This window comes from Aureococcus anophagefferens, assembly GCF_000186865.1.
Source record: "Aureococcus anophagefferens unplaced genomic scaffold AURANscaffold_33, whole genome shotgun sequence".
NCBI lineage: Eukaryota > Pelagophyceae > Pelagomonadales > Pelagomonadaceae > Aureococcus > Aureococcus anophagefferens.
The window spans coordinates 439470-456362 of record NW_008705591.1 but is presented as its reverse complement, the minus strand read 5'-3'; the positions used below and the strand labels follow the sequence as shown (position 1 = coordinate 456362).

Genomic DNA, 16893 nt, shown 5'->3' with positions numbered 1-16893 from the left:
ACACTCTTCTAGTCGGCCTTTAATAGTCGCGGTGCCGCCGCGCAGATGCGCGCGTAGTACGGCCGCGCGAACCACCACCCCGCCCAGCGTCTCGTAACCCAACATCCCCGAAGCGAGCAGCGCCAACTCCACCCACGCCCCCCACCACCCCACCCCCCCCACCTTTTTCTTTTTCTCAGAAACCGACCACACGAACATATGTGAGCCGCACGAGGCGTCTCGAATCGCGGTACCCAGCCCGCGGTTCTAACAAGATGTCCACTCGGTCGACTATGACCGGGTTCGACTGTCTCCATCGACGTGCAGCCGAAGCGCATACTATGCATAGTACGCGTGCCACAGGGTTGACCGACTAGAAACCGGACAATTCTAGTGCGCACGAGCAGGAGGACATGCAGAACGCCTACTGGAACCTAGGCCCTGCGATTCCCCCTCTTGAGAGAGAGGGGGGCATACTCGTAGTAGAGCGCTTTCTCTAGTTGGAGGAACATGGGAGTATCTCTACTAGTAGTTAGGCTCCTCCTTTCTCCCCTCGTACTTTATTTCTCCACGGCTTATGCTAAGGGGGATTCTGGGGCTGCACCTGAATCCCTCACTATCGCGACGTCACACTATGGAGATGACACTGCACTCCCCCGTAACGTTGACATCAACGTTCCTTATTACCCTAGTTTGGGGTATTTCTCTCAAAAAAATACTTGGGGTGGTAATTAGCCAGTAATTACTAGTAATTACCCGAGATATATATCAGTTCCCGAGTACCGCGGCATACAGCGCTCCAAGTGGGCCTACCTGAAGAAGAAGGAGGCGCGGCGGATTCGTCCTCGCGACGAGGGCGACGAAGGAGACCAGGCGGGCCCGAGACGGCGTCTCGACCGTGACCTCAACTTCGACGACGAGGACGACTTCGATCGATGAAGGAAAAGGGTTCCATCGCTGACCCGGGACCGGACGCCACCGGCGCGGCAAGTCCGGGGGTCATCGCACCGCGATATTTCGAAAGGCGGCGATACTCGAAGAAAGATACATATCAAACTCCAATTTCGCGCACCGGTGACGATGATGCGGGCGAGCCAGAGACTGCAACGATCCTGTTCCCTCTTCGTCTTCGTCGCGGCCCTGTTTGCCGTCGTCCTCTCGCGACGACGCGACGCGTCGACGACGACGCTCGATGCGGCGCCGTATCTCCGTTCAGAAAGTTGGCTCGCGGCCACCATCTTGCCCCTGAATTCGAGTGCGCTCATGCCCCTGGCGGCGCGGGTCACCTACGACGCCCGAGGCGCGGCGGCCAAATTGGGATCCTCCTGGGAAGCGGCCGTCGCCGTGCGCTACGCGCCGCGGTGCGCCGGCGGCGACGACTTCGCACTCTGGACCGAGGCGACTTCGCTAAACGCCAGCGCGCCCGCGGGCGAGGCGTGGCTCGCGCGGCTCCGGGCGAACGCGACCTACGACGCCGAGGTCTGGCTCCGCGTCGGGAGGTCCGCGCCGACCCGCGTCGCGGCGACGACCTTTGCGACCGCGGCGCTCGGCTACGAGCGCTTCGACCGCGGCGCGCGCGTGGCCGGGCCGAACGCGAATGTATTCGACCGCACTTCGACATGTGCGTGAACGTTTGTGATGGAGATGTTTCGCTGGTCGACGACGACGACGACGAGAGAAAACAACTCGTCCGAACATTGGCCGAAAAAAAATGGGCCGACCACATGGACAGCGCGGAGGCCTGGGACTTCCTGCCGCGCGACTCCGGGGGTGGGGTTATCCATCCGCCGAAAAAAACTTCGATTCGACCGACCGACCGAGACTCGGTGCTCGGTCCGGAACCTTCCCCCCCCGGCCGTGTGTGCGCCACGGGTCGCGTTCGGCACAGGTACGCGGCGCCCGCGCTGGGCAACATGAGCTTCGAGGTCGGCACCTTCGCAGCCTTCGAGCTCGCCGTCCCCGCCGCCGGCAACGTGTCCGGCGCGAAGGCGTTCAACGGCGTCGTCGGCGTCGACGGCGCCGGCGCCGTCGTCTGGGCCTACCACATGGACGGCGCGGAGGCCTGGGACTTCCTGCCGCGCGACGCCGGGGGCGGGGTCCTCCTCGTCGGCAAGGCCGACGCCCGGACCTTCGAGGCGGACCGCAACGGCACGCTCGCGCGGTGGCACGCGAATTCGGAGCTCCGCGAGGTCGACTTCTGGGCGGGACGCGCGCGAGGCGACGCGACTTCGACGCGCGCGTCGTCGCGCGGTTTCGAGAGCGCGCGCCGACGCTCCGTCGAGCGCTCGACGAGAGGGCGCGACTCGTCCAAACACGAGCCGAACCGGCTTCGATGCGACCGAGCTCGAGCGGCGCGACGTTTGGGTCGGGTCGACCCGGCTCGCCGGCCGCGCGCCGCGCAGGTCGACTTCCTCGGCAGCCTCCGCCGGCGGTCCGAGGTCGCGTGCACGGGCCGGAACCGGAACTACAACCAGGCGTCCCACGAGTGCCGCGTGGACCGGCGCGCGCCGGGGCTCCCCGCGTGGACGACGCAGTACGAGGCCCGCCGCGGCGCCCGGCGCGCGCGCGGCCGGCGCGGCGGCGGCAGGCGGCCGCCCGGCGCAGGTCCGCTTCTACGCCGACGAGCGCGTGCCCGTCGTCGCCTTCCCCGGCGTGCCCGCGCGCGCGGTGCACGCGAACGCCTTCGCCGGCGCGCGGCTCTCGCGCCGGGACCGGCGCCGGAGGGGGGCGCGCGGCGCGGCGCCGCGGTCGGGCGCGCCGCACGCGCGCGCCTCACAGGCTGGGACCGCGCGTCGGGCGCGCTCGAGCCCGTCTACGACATGCGCGGCGCGGCGCCGCGCGCCGCGCCGCGCCGCGCCGACGGCCCGTGTGCGCGCGCGCAGGTTCGACCTCGCGTCGCCGGAGGACGCGCTGTTCCCATCGACGACGTGGTCGACGATGTCGGTGTCCTGCAGCGGCGGCGGCGACGGCCACGCGTCGCTCCTCCCGACCTTCGACTTCCACCACGTCGACGCGGTCGCGGCGCCGCGCCCCGGCCGCGCCGCGCCGCCGCGCCGCGCGCGCCCGCGGCGCGGGGCCCCGCCCACCGCCCGCGCCCGGCGCAGGTGTCGCTCGGCGCGTCCGGCGACCTCGTCGTCTCGAGCCGCACGCTGAACACGGTCTGGGCGCTGCGCCACGACGGGTCCGGCCCGCGCTGGGCCCTCTCGTCGAGCCTCGCCCGGGGCAGGAAACAAAGGAGTCCACCCGACGTCGACGTGCGCGCATTCGGACGCTGGTGACGCACGTCGTGAGCTGTTCGTCGAGACCTCGCCGAGAGAACGCGCCCCGTCCAAAAACGAGCCGAGGCGGCGTCGATTCGACCGAACTCGGGAGGTTTCGCGAATTGGCCGGACTGTCCAGCTCACCGGGTGTCGCCGACACAGGCCTCAACGCGTCGCGCTTCGCCTACCCCTTCCTCGCCTTCGCGAGGGACGCGGACAAGTTCTACGCGCCGCACGCGAGCGCCCGCGCCGCGCGCGCGCGCGCCCCAGCGCGCGACGCGCCGCGGCGCGCGCAGGCCGCGATCGTCGCGGCGTCGGGCGACCTGCTCGTCGTCGACGACGGCGACTCGCGCCCGGGCTGCACGACCGCCGTCGCGGCCCGGGGGGACGCCGGGTGGTTCCGAGGTCGCGTCGATGCGCGCGGGTTGCGCGGTCGCCCCGGGGCGCGGGCCCCCGCGCGGAGGGCGCGTCGAGCGACGATCGCTCGTCCGACGCGAGCCGAACCGGGCGGGCCGCGGCCGGGCGCGGCGCCTCCGCCGCCGGGACGCGCGCCCCCCGTAGGTCGCGGCGGGCTGCTTCTCGCGCGTCGTCCGCTACGCGCTCGACGCCGGCGCGGGCACCGCCGCCGTGGCGTGGCAGTTCGAGTGGGGCGTGGACCTCGCCAGCGGGCGGCCGGGGCCGGAACCGCGCCTTATACCCGGCGCCGACGCGCGCGCGCCGTCGCGGACCCGGCGAGAGCGCGCGGCTCGCCCGGACGGCGCCCGGGGCGACGTCGCGCCGGCCGGGGCGGCGCGCCCCCCGGGTCGGCCGGGGCGCCCCGGTCCACCGGCCGCGCCCCGCGCAGGCGGCGGCGCGGCGCGCTGGGACGCGGCGACGCCCCGCGCCTCGAGGCCGAGCGCGGGCCGGGCTCGCCCGGCCCGTCCGGCCGCGCACCGCGGCTCCCGAGCTCCATCGCGCCGACGTCGCTCGGTCCCCGCGCTTGGACGGGCGGTGGTCGCCCCTCGCGGGGCGCGCGCGCGCGGGGCCGCGCGGACGCGCGCGCCGCGCCAGGCGATGCTCCACGATGGCTACAATCCCGTCGGCGGGTCCGTCTACGAGCTCGCGGGGGGGCGCCTCCTCGTCGCGTCCGCGGCGGCGCAGCGCTTCGCCGGCCGCCCCGGGGCCGCGGGGCGTCGAAAGTCTCGCACAGCGGCGCGCGCGCCGCCCCGGCCGGCGGCTGGGCGATCGATCCGCCCGCGGGGGGGGGCTGAAGAGTTCGAGGGGAATTCACGTCGATGTCGAAGATTCCGGCGCGCCGCAGGTTCACGTCCGTCGCGGCGATGCAGCGCGCGTGGAACCCGGCGGGCGCGTCGCCCGCGGCGCCGCGGATGGCCGGCGCGCAGGGCGCGCCCGACCGCGCGCGCGAGCCCCGCCCGCTCGGTCGGATAGGCGTCGCCTCGGCTGACGTCGGACGAGTCGTCTCCTCTCCGTCGTTCGCCCGGTGAAGCGTGCGCGACTCTCGCCGACGCGGTTCTAAGACGCGCCCCTTGAAGTCGGGTCGAAGAGCCGCCCCGGCCCAGGTCGCCCGTCTTCGAGTTCGCGCCGGACGGCCGCGGCGAGCGGGGCGGGAACGGGGCGATTCGAGCGGGGCGATTCGAGTTCGCGTCGACTCGAGCGTTTCGCGACCCAAAGGAGGGCACACCGAGTTCGAGCTCGCGTGGACAGATGACCGCTCGTCCAAAAAAGAGCCAAAGCGAGCGAAAGCGACCGAGATGGGGCCTTGCAAGTCGGGAATTTCCCACTCTTCTCGCCCCCAGGCGGCAAGTACGACCTGGCGGCCAAGCTCCTACTCCCGGAGCCTCTGGCGAACAACGGCCTTCAGAACGCGTACCGCGTCGTCCCGTGGGACCGGATCCACGCGGAGTCGCACGACTCGCCACTCTGAGGACGGTCGCGCCCGGAGCTTCGCACGCGCGACGCAGCCCCCCACACGGGTCGTAAGCTGAAGTGGATACCCTGTTCTGGACTCAGACACAAGACACAAGATCGGATGCGCTTTCTTGGTGACGTTGGTGGCGATGTGGCGTCGGCGACGGCCTCTTCGGTGGAGCTGCGCTGGGTCACATGTCCGCTGGCTTAGGTGTGGTATGGGGCACTAGGCCAATCCTCCCATCGTGGCTGGATTTGAGATCGACCTCACCAAGCTCGTGAGTTCCGGGCCCCGCGGCTCCCGGGCCTGAGACGCCGCACCCCGCCGGTAGGGCGCGACCCCCGGGGTCTGAGGACTCGCTCCGTGCGTTTGTGCCGTTTTTTTGCTGCGTACGTGCCCTACTCGTCCTGCCGCTCTACGGTCTTACTGCCCGATCTCCCCTGGTAGCCTAGGGACACTAGCGCGGGCTCTCAGCCTGGATAACACCAAGGCAGCCTTCGCTAGATGTGAGATAAGAAAAAAGGGGAAAGATACAGCGACGCGTATCTGTAGAGTAAAGACATAATGAGCTGAATAGGGCGGATAAATGCGCTGCAATGCCAGCTTTGAACAAGCTAAGCTAAAGGTAGACATTGAAGGCGGAAATCCCGCCACATCGGTCACTAAAAGTGTGCAAGAGAAAGAAAGAAGAGGATACCTTTTCCGCGTATCCTCGTACAAAAGATACAAGTAAGCGACTAAGCTGGTATATATCCACTGCACTGTGAACCTCAAGCCAGTAAGAGAAGTATACCTTGAAGGGACAATGATTCCCGCTACACTACTAGTATGGCAGCTGGTGGGATCTCCACCTTGGAGGGCCCCGCGCTCCTCGAATATGCAGCGACGTGCAACGATCCCAGTGGCTTTGAGGTCCGCAAACATGTGGGTGAGGCACATGAAAAGACACGACATGATCGAGATCACCTCACAGTCACCTCACCAAGTACCTCACCGCCTCCAGCGCCAACTCCCGGAAAGGGTGCAGGGGCTAGCGAAAAACGCGTCTAGATTTTGAAGCTAGAGTGGCTCCAAATAAAGATTCGGGGGCGAAGCTTACGGAGCTCTGGCTGCTTTTATGCGCAGTCGCCGTGTTCGATGGGGCACCATCTCTATAACGTGTGGACTATGCTGGTATTGGTGGTTCTCGGGGGCCGGGTGAGCCGCCGCTGTTCCGGGCCATTTTTCGGGACCTCTCAAGATGGCCGCACTTCGGATGCACGGCCTCTCCCAGGTAGACGAGCCGGCCTTCTGCCAAAACTGGTGGTCGTCAAAGATCGGCCTCGATTATCTTCTCCTGCACATCTGTAACCATCGAGGCGGGGGCTTCGACCATGGAAAGATCGTCCTGGCTATTCACGATGGCAGAACTCATCTCAGCCTCGTCCACGGGCATCTGATGAGCCTCGACAGACTCGCCCTCCACGGCAATATCGCTGCCATCACTTGCGGGTGCTGGCGAGTCAGCTGCATCTTCTTCGGCAAAACACCACTTCTTTTGCTGATAGAGATATCCAAGAGCGACCAGGATAATGAAAATCCCCACGACCAAGGGTACGACAAGCAATGCGGTCGATGCCGAGTCTGCACCATCGTCGTCGTCACTTTTACTCGATGTTGAGATTGTCCCGGTTCCAGGTTGTGGTGCGGGCGTGGGATCCTGATCAGCCACGGAGGTGTCGTCACCGATGCCATCGTCGCGGGTGGAGGCGGCGTCGTCACCGTCGCTGCCGCCGCCCGTGGAAGCGGCGTCGTCACCGTCGCTGCCGCCGCCCGTGGAAGCGGCGTCGTCACCGTTGCTGCCGCCGCCCGTGGAGGCCGCGTCGTCACCGTCACCGCCATCGCTCGTAGAGGCGGTGTCGTCGTCGCCGGCGCCCGTGGAGGTGGCCTCGTCATCACCATCGCCAGTGGGTGTCGTGTTGTCGTCGGTGGTGGTGGCGGCATCACCATCACCCTCGGAGCTGTCATCATTGGACACGCCGTTGTCGGGGTCGTTGTAGCCGCCGCCATCATCCACCGGGGCAGTATTATCGTCCACAGAAGTCGCGTCGTCGCCGTCACCCACAGGGTTGGCATCGTCGGTGGAGGTGGTAGCGTCGTCATCCTCTTCAGCAACACCATCGTCACCCACAGGGGAAGCGCCATCATCATCAGAAGAGGAGCCATCATCACTGCCCTCCCCCTCCGTCGAAGTGGGGTCATCTGTGTCGTCGCCCGTAGAGGCGGAGGTGTCGTCCCCCGTGGGAGCAGTAGCGTCGTCGTTGCCTGGGGAGGCGGTTGTGGTATCATCTTCGCCCGTCGGGGCCGTGGCGTCGTCGTCCCCCGTTGGGGCAGAGACATCGTCGTCGCCCGTCGGGTCGGTAGCATCATCGTCGCCCGTGGGGGTGGTATCATCACCCGCTGAGTCATCGGTGGAAGCTGTGGCGGCGTCAGTAGGCATGATAGTAGGATCTGCAGTGGGAGGATGGGGTGCAGACGTAGGCGGCATCGTGTTGGATGTGGTGAAGTATGTTGCCGATGGAATGAGGAGGGAAGACGTGATGTTGGCGTCAAGAGATGCCAGGTTACCATCAGCCTCAAAGAAAGCGGTCCAATATATGAGCCGCTCTTCAAAATAGCCAGAGTCGACGGCCTCATTCAGTAAGGTATAGATATCCTCTACAAGTGCAAATTCAGATTCAGCTAGGTCGCTGGGAGAGTCAACTGCGAGGTAGAAAGAGATGTCAATCGATGCGATGTCTATCGCGACCACCTCGGTCACATTTTGGGGGCTGGTGATGTATCCATCGAAAAGGATGTCGTACACCGCATACTGCACGGAAATGGTCTCGAGTGATCCGAAGTTCGCGGCAGACATGTCAGTGATGCGAATGGTGGCCTGGACATAGCCAACTGATATGAAAGAGAAAGCTGTGGTGGGCGTCTCCGTAGGCATCGGGGTGGGAAACCCGCCGGTGGGCATGTGCGTCGGCCTGGAGGTAGGCTGCAGCGTAGGCTTTGCTGTTGGAAAGCCGCCCGTGGGCTTCTTCGTCGACGTTGGTGGCCAGGTCGCTGGGGTTGGTTCCAACGTCGTCGGCGCAGTCGTTGGTTGGCCAAGTGTTGCAGATGTGGGCTTGCTTGTTGGTGAGGGGGGCGCAATTTCAGGAGTCGCTTCAAGGGACAGACCAAATAGGAGATAAGCCTGATGAGCTCCTGGTTCCACCACGACTAGGTCGTCGACGCCATCCGAGTTGACGTCATAGCTGCCAAAGGCAACCGATGCACCTGCCATGGCACCAACTTCGGTGCCCGTAAGGCCAAAGCCATCACTGCCATCGAGCTGGCGCACGTCGATGCCGGCTTGGTTTGGTTCCTTCGTTTCTGTATGAGAGCCATACACCCCCTGATTGTAGGAGAGGTCGCTGAGTGAGGCAGTGCCATAAAGAACATAAGCCGTTCCCGGCTCAGAACTGGTCGAGCTGAGTGAATTCGCAGCTCCAATCAGAATGTCGTCCAAACCATCGTTGTTGATGTCACCGGCACCTGCAACCGCAGTACCAAGTGCACCGCGCCGGAGACTCGAGACAATAGGGATGGCGTGTTTTGTGTTCTCTATTTTATCCCAGTCGTCCTTACCGAGCATAATGAATACTTTTCCTGAACCATGGTCTAAGCCAGGCGCTCCAATGAGAAAGTCTGCGTATGAATCACCATCGACGTCACCCGCTGCGGCAACGGAGAACCCAACGTGGCGCTCTTCCACTTCCATATCACCCTCCTCCGGGTTGGTAAACGTGTGAAAGCCGGGTGTGTTTGATCCAGGTGATAGATCACCACAATCATAGAGCGACTTCTCTTCCATATTGTTCCCAAATACAACACACACAAGGGCAGCGCCTGGCGCACCAACCGCAAGATCATCGTAACCATCGTCGTTGATATCTCCAATTCCTGCAACGGCTGCTCCGAGCTCCGAGTTGCCCTCGTGGCTGAGTCTAAAGCCCTCAGAGGCGGCCAGGTTGTCGGCCTGTACGACATCTGAAGCGGCGTCGGCTGTAGCCCCCCCAAAGTACACATACGCACGATCCCGCTCTGGAGCACCAATGACGACGTCCGTGTACCCATCTGCGTTGAAGTCGAGGTACGAAAGCGAGGAGCCAAACGCATCGCTCTCTGCTCCTCCAGTGATTTCAACATAATCAACGCCCCGAACCAAATCTGACAGTTCGGTAGATGCTTTGATAGCGTCGCCACCAAATACGATAAAAACCGTGCCCGATCCGTCGGCGTTCGATGGACAAGCGAGTGCCATGTCCTCGAAACCATCGTCATTGAAATCCCCCGCACTTGAGACGACCTCAATGTCACAATCCGCGATGATGGCTGCGCCGTAGGTCCCATCCGGTTTTTTCTTCGGTATCATGTCCAGCTCACCTGACCATGCAGCGTAGAGGTCGTCATCGGCCGCCCCGTATATGACATAGGCATCCCCATCAGCAGCTGCGAGAATGTCATCAATACCGTCACCATCGACATCTCCTGGAAACACCACAGAAGAGAGGGTCTTGTCGCCGTGGAACATGGCACCCGCATGGTTTTCTTCAATGGAACCCAAGGGAGACCTTGCCGGAAAGGGAAGTTTGCCGCTGCCGAGCGAGTCGCGCGAGTGGGAAGGAGCCGGAGTCGGCATGCTGGACGGACCCGTGGGCATAGTGGTAGGTACCTTGGCATCAAATTGGGATCCAAAGATGACATATGTGTTTCCTCCGTCCACCTCCCCCGCGTTTGAAAGCATAGCAGAAACAACCAAGTCGTCGACACCATCGTTATTGAAATCTCCAGCTGCGGCGACATCGTACCCGGCGCAGTCGCCAGCATGCTCACCGTACATCTTGAACCCATCAAAACCGTTCAAATCTGCAAGATCGAAGATGCCCTGTTTCTTGGTCCCCCCTAAAACGCAATAGATAGTCCCAGCCATGTCACGGCCTTGAGGAGAAGCACTGAAGGACCCGACCAGTACGTCATCCAAGCCATCGCCATCAACATCTCCCGCGCCAGACACCGAGTACCCGGTTATGTCTTGGAATGCGTCGCCTCGGAGTGTGATGTCAGCATGTGCCGTCGGACCGAAATGTTTGCGCCCGAGTATAATGTAAGCAGCGCCACGACGATGCTCAAATGCTGGGGCACCGACGACAATGTCGCCATAGCCATCCCCGTTGAAGTCACCCGCCTTTTTGACATCGCCTCCAAGGTTGTCCCCCTTGTTGGCACCTAGGATGCCAAAACCATCCGTGCCGTCAATTTCATCCAGATAAAAGGTACCATGATACTGAATGCCACCAAAGAGTACGAAGACTGCACCTCCAGTTCCATACTGTGATGCACCAATTGCCACATCGTCATGGCCATCTCCATTAACATCATCAAGAGCTGCGCACTCAATGCCGACGAGTGCTCTCTTTCCCGCGCCGTCTTTGTTTTTGAGGGAAAGACGAACACCTCTCGGATTCATCGAACCGCCCGTACCAGCAACGTTGCGAATGGGTAGAATGGACCGATCAAATTTGTCGGTGCCGTAGACCAATATGACTTCCCCCATCTGCTGCTCGTGGCTGCCGCCGATGACGCCAAGAATGAAGTCATCGAAGCCGTCGTTATTCATGTCGAAGCCCCCTGCAACGGATACTCCCAAATTCAAAAACTCTGCGTCACCTTCGAAGCGGAAACCGCGTTCCAACGGAAAATGTTTCGAGTTTGTCAAATCCCAAGCACCATGCCCGGTAAGCGTAGTACGCGCGCCGCCGAAAAAAACATATACGCGCCCGTAACCTTTCGCGTTGGATGCGGCGATGAGCACATCGTCATAGCCATCCCCATTAATGTCTCCGGCAGTGGAGACCTGGGAACCAAAAGCGCTATCCATGTCATCGTTGTCCTCGCGGAGAATGATGAAACCGTCGTCTGGGAGTGCGTTGATCGCTGTCTCGAAACTACCCATGGTGAGCTGCCGTCGAAACGCAGCGTAGCCCGAGGAACCGAAGAGAACGTATGCTTGTTTTACACCTGGCGCCCCGATCAAAATATCATCCATGCCATCCCCGTCCACATCGCCAGCGGGTGCGACACTGACGCCTGAAGTCCCGTCGGGTTCAAATCCTTGGAAAGAGGCCGCGTTGACATAATAGCCATCTCTCCGGCCAGTGTTCGTCAGAGAGCCCTCCGGGCCAAAATTCATGTTCCCGAGGTTAAAATCTACACCAAACCCTCCGAGTGCTGTCGAAGCGTCCCCGGGGCTTGCTTCGCCGTAATCGTACGAGTACGACAGAAGATCTTCGAATTCGAACGTTGCCATCAGATCCGCGTCGGGGCTCCTGTCCACCATATTTAAGCGCTCCCCGCCGATTCCGCGAAGGTTGCCGTAGTCCGCGAGGGAAGCTGATTTGGCTTCCGACGAAGACGCACCGTAGCAAGCTTCTACAAGCACCAGCCCCAGGCATACGACACGCGCCATGGTTTGGTCCTAATCGCCGCCTCTCGAAATTTGGTGATTGAAATTTTCGTTCAGAATTTTTGGAGAGTAGATATGTATCTTGGCGTCGCTGTGCTCCGGATCGCCGAGGCCGCCGCAAACCGCGGATCGCGCCGGGATCGCGCCGGATCGCCCCAACTAAGTGCCGGCGCCACTGCGACCCCGGCGGCGACCGGAGTGAACCGGCGCGATCCCGAGCGATCCGCGGCGATCTGCGGTGACCAGCGGCGATCCGGGGCCGCGGCGAGTGACCTCGAGCTCCGGGGTACGGGGTGGTAAACTTTGATTAAATCCTACTCGGGCGTACTCGGGGGGACCTCGGGTGACTTCCCCGAGGTCCCGGGCGAGTTCCTGGCACCAAATTCCTGGGCCGGTCGGTCGGTCGGTCGGTCGTCGTCGTCGTCGCCGCCGCCGCCGCCGCCGCCGCCGCCGCCGCCGCCGCCGCCGCCGCCGCCGCCGCCGCCGTCGTCGTCGCGCGCGCGGGGAGTTTCGAACCTAATTCAGTCGCAGGGCGACCGTAGAGAGGTGATGAGCTGCCCCATGCTATCACGGTATATGAACCCGGGGATGCAAAAATCGAGTGGGGGCGCGCCCCGCAGTCGCAATGATCGACAGTCTCGCCGCGAAAGGCCGCCAGCAGGAATTTTTGCGCTCCCGAACCCCGTCGTCGCTGTCCGGCGCAGCACGCGCGCTTTTCGTGCACCACCTAGCGCAAAAACGGCGCGGCGCTGGCGCATCACATCATCTCAGCGTTATCCGTCGGTCGAAACAAGACGCCTACGGCATCTTGCCCCTGGGGGCTTGCCTGCGGCGCGGCGCGAGCGCGCCCTTCGAACTTAGGCGCGCTCGCGCGCGCGCTGAGCCACTCATTCCCGTGTCAATGCTTCCCTCTGCACCGCTCGCGCGACGACAGCCATTTAATTTTCGTACGGCGGGGGAACCAAACACGCACAGCTCGTCCTTCTATATATGGACGATGCAGTTTTGTACGATTTCGATGAAGTTTCCGATTACTACTTCAATAAATTAACCCAAACGCCTTGCTTTACTACGAGCCGGGGTCCTCACACTTAACTCACCGGCCGCGGTGAGCTTACGGCGCCCGCCGTCGGAAGCGGTTCCTGTTGAAAGTAAGCAAAATCTTACCGATGGCGACGCGCGGTGGAAAATTCCAGAGTGCTGGCGGGACGAAAGCCATGAATCTCACAGAAAAATGTTCGCACTTAATTCGAGGGCCTGTCCTACGCGATCAAACGCGTCGGTTTCTGAGGGGTGGGAACAACCCGGGTCAAAGTGTCCTATTCGCCTCCCCCATGCTCAGGTCGACGCGGCGATCAAGCGCGCTCGGAGACGATAGAGAGATAGAGATATTTGGAGAGTAGGAATGCCCAGATAAAGCATATCGGAGTTAATTTTGACCCCTAGAGAAGAGAAAAGAACTCATTCTAACCCTCGGACGCTAAATTGAATCGCGTTGAAGCACCTCCTGCGCACGTTATGGGCTGCGACCGGGGGCCCCGGGGGCGGGTCTGGAGATCTTCTTAGTACCGACTAATCGCGCAGTGAGGCTCAGCGTCCGCGAAATCGTGCGCGCGTCGTCTTAGTCGGTACTAAGAAGGCGATCTTCACGTCGAACGGGGCAGCCCCTCGGTCGACGGTCGTTTCGTGTGGTTTATGTACGAATTTGCCCTTCCCGGGTGGAATTAAGATGCTACTTACGGACATCCGTTGCCCTTGATTGTGGGTTCGAATCTCCACGCGCGCGTGACGACGACGACGGCGGCGGCGGCGGCGGCGGCGGCGACGACGACGACGACGACCGAGCGACCGACCAACCCAGCCCTACTGAAGGGAATCGACTGGGGCGATGATACACGATCCCCGATGCTGCGAGAGTTCGACAGACATGAAAAAGGAGTCGAGGGGATCAATCGCGCCCCATCCCAGCCCCCGAAGGACCGTTTGAGTCACCATGCGATTGGCAGCACTTCGCGTCTACGCATGTGCTTCGGGCTCACACTAGCGGAGCACGAAGCTGCTGGGATCGTTGCATAATTCCGCATTATCGCGCGGCTGTGGGCTGATAAAGACGCTCGAACCATAGCTTCGTCTTAAAAAAGGTTCTCGTTCCGTCCGGGGGTTAGAATGAGAAGAACATATAGGAAATGAGCCGTAGTGATTATAATTGCCCAACGTATATATCATAAACGATGCGAGCCATTCGTTTAAAGGTCTGCATCTCCTTCAATATAAGCTGTGCGCTCCGAGCCATCAATATCCCAAAATTCATCATAGATTGTGAAGTTTATTCCGTCAAGGGTTAGTTTTGCATATGATGAAGCGAGGCTTCACAGGAGGCCGAGCGTCGGCCCACACCTAGAAAGTTAGGATAGTTACTAGCTTCCTAACGTCGCTGTGACGTCAGTCAAACTACTATCCAGCAGGTGCACTGTCCGGCGACTGTGCAACCTCGCTGAGCCTGGTGCTACCTGGCACGTCGCTGTGACGTTAACCAGACAGACACCACAGACACAGAAGAGCGCTATGCACTCTGTGTCTGCTTGGCAGTCACTCCTTCAGTTCGCTGTCTATAAGACTTAAAACTGGATTAGAATGAATTAAGGAAGGGAAGGAAAACTAGCAGGATACGCAGTAGGAGCGCAGTGGGGTAAGGTGCACTGCAACATCAAGATGCAGTTCACTGTTCACTGAAGATGAAGATAGAAATCTCTCTATCTCTCTACCTTTGGAGGGCTCTATCTCGGCGCCATCACCGCCAGCTTGCTTGGTTCTTGTTGTGCATCTGAAAGGTGGTAACGCTGTCCTTGCAGTGCTACCATTCATTGCCAGGGTTCAAGAACCAAGTAAAGTCTGTATCTTACTCGTCCCCGCCACATGTACTTTTGACAAGGCTTCTAACGGGGCTTGAGATGACGTCCTGTTCACTCTCACCACCTTCCCCTCTAGTCTGCGATGGGCACAGTGCCAGTGACCGGGATCAGAAATTCAGGGTCGCAATCCTAGGCGGTGGGCCAGCAGGTGTCGGGGTGCGGTCAGCGGAGTACAAGCAGAATCCCAATGTAGACTTTTTCTTCCAGGTTCTGATTCGCGCGGCGCGCCTTGGTTTGCTTGAGTCTTTGCTTGGCAACGGAAGGTCAGTCGCTGATGACGGAAAATTCTCACCGGGCCAGCCGGTCGGTGCCACCAACGGCATGTGCTTGGTGCCCAACTGCTGAGCTTGATTAGTTTTTGTCTCTGCTTCTAGAACCCTCCCTTTAGGTGGACGCAGGCCCTTCCGAGTCTCTCGGCTACGGACAACTTGGGGCATACGCAATCCGTTCAAACACATTCGCCTCTAGGCTAGTCCACCATGTATTGGGGGATAAACCTGGGACGGTACCTCATGAGGGTGCGACTGGTACAGTATTGGAATCTTTGCGTCATAGTGCAGTCGTGGCGCAGCTTCTTGCATTGGGGCCTGCGCCAGCACCACTGGCTGTGATCGCCAAATTCATGGGCCAGGTTGCTCAAATATTCGCTGACCTACTTCGTCAAACTCCAACGAGCAAGTGTTACTGTAAGATGAGAGCATTAAGATTACAGCGCACGGGACAGCTCTGGCACATAGAGTTAGAGAGCAGTGATGGGAGCGGTATGCATCATTCCATCTATGCCGAGCATGTTATTCTCGCCCTAGGTGCTTTCCAGGAAGCACCACGATTGAACCAGCGACATCACCAGACCAAGGTGGTCTGCTCCAATGATGTTCTTTCCAAGGGAGGGCTACAAATGATACGTGCAAAACTAGGGCCAAAGCATGGAAAGGTCTGTGTTGTTGGTGGTGCACATTCGGCTTTCTCTGTGGCCTGGCTATGTCTGCGCGGCGAATCAACGCAGTGTGAGATCCTGAATACCACCTCTGCAGTCTCATCCATCCACAACACCCACACTGCTGCCAAGTCCCCACACCGCAGTCTTGGGTCTAACACAACAGCGCCAGTTGTGACGAATTTGGAATCAACATCTGTAATCTGTGTCGAGCAGCAGATCAGAGATCGCACTGATCAGAGCTCTGCATCATCACCTCCCACTGACGAGAGTTTGAAATCTATCGGATTCGCCCCGAATGCGAGTGATGTTACGCTTGCACCTCTCCCTCCCCTTGAAATCAGCTGTGCACGCACTCAACTTGTTGCACCATCCAGTTTACCATGCGCCGCGGCCTTACCTCAAGCTGCAACAATCCACCTCTCTCTCAATATCTTGCATCGTTCACCAGTGCGTGTCTTTTATGTCTCGAAGCGTGATGCAGATGCTGACGGCTACAGGGACTATAAGCAGACGAATCGCCACGGGCAGGTTCACGCATTTGCAGGCCTCCGCGGTGATGCAAAGAACTTTTTCAATGATGTCATACGCGGGCGTGAACCACGTGTACGCCTTTGCCAGGTCAAGCCAGGCGGTAGTAAGAGTCTCATCACGCGTTGCTTTGATGAAGCACATGTCATCGTATGGGCAGTGGGATATAAGTCACACACGCTTCCTATCCTAGACGAACACGGCGTACAGGTTTGCCTTCGTACTGCCCAGGGTCAGATTCAAGTTGATCAACGAGGACGTATACTATGCGGCATCTCAGATTGCATGCCAAATCTTTATGGCAATGGTCACGGCTACGGTCTACCTGCCACGTACGAAAATGGTGAACTTGACGGCTCCAAGGGACGTGCAGATGGTGTTGCGGTTTATATGAAACAAGGTGCCGCTGTAATTCTCCATGAAATTCTTGGTGACAGGTATTCAGGGCCACCCCCGCACATTTCCCCAGATAGACCACCTCCACCTAAACTTGTCGCTGCCAACCCCGAAAAACAGCTTGCGCACGTCGATCGTCTCTGCCAACCGAGGCCACCGGTTCCGAGCACTCCTCACCACTGTGCAGGCTGCATCGCTTCGCCTGTTTCCAAGGTCACTCGTGGGTCGAAGAGGCCAAAGCATGGCAAGAAGGTTACGCCGCCTAGACCATGCACTCTCATTGACCACCCCCCGAATACGTTTCCCGCACCAGAAAAGGTGCCGCTATTCAATTCGATTTCTTGAGTGATTCTTCGAATTGATTTACATTCATGCAGTGTGCCGCCTTGGGTTTTTGTTAGGCTGCGGCATTCAGTCTGTCCACAGTGCTCTTTTAG

At 60.7% G+C, this 16893-nt stretch overlaps 3 protein-coding genes across 3 annotated transcripts; 2 read left to right on the top strand and 1 right to left on the bottom strand.

Annotated features, from left to right (window-relative positions):
- Nucleotides 1-1059: 1059 nt before the first annotated feature.
- On the top strand, nt 1060-5163 carry AURANDRAFT_67146 (hypothetical protein; the record flags this gene model as incomplete). The annotated part of the gene is made up of 11 exons (XM_009042534.1): nt 1060-1340; nt 1868-2284; nt 2382-2512; nt 2758-2845; nt 2934-2994; nt 3084-3137; nt 3206-3649; nt 3801-3958; nt 4084-4158; nt 4799-4923; nt 5036-5163. The coding sequence occupies 11 exons, from the start codon at nt 1060-1062 to the stop codon at nt 5161-5163; spliced, it is 1962 nt and encodes a 653-aa protein (XP_009040782.1).
- Nucleotides 5164-9379: 4216 nt separating this feature from the next.
- On the bottom strand, nt 9380-11407 carry AURANDRAFT_32412 (hypothetical protein; the record flags this gene model as incomplete). The annotated part of the gene is made up of 3 exons (XM_009042530.1): nt 9380-9595; nt 9890-10083; nt 11164-11407. Coding segments are annotated over 3 exons (654 nt in total), but the record flags the coding sequence as incomplete, so codon positions are not given.
- Nucleotides 11408-12849: 1442 nt separating this feature from the next.
- Nucleotides 12850-16801, top strand: AURANDRAFT_67144 (hypothetical protein; the record flags this gene model as incomplete). Its single annotated transcript, XM_009042535.1, has 7 exons — nt 12850-12994; nt 13410-13747; nt 13933-14020; nt 14512-14570; nt 14800-14922; nt 14981-16210; nt 16271-16801. 7 exons carry the CDS (start codon nt 12850-12852, stop codon nt 16799-16801), a joined length of 2514 nt encoding a protein of 837 aa, XP_009040783.1.
- Nucleotides 16802-16893: the final 92 nt, after the last annotated feature.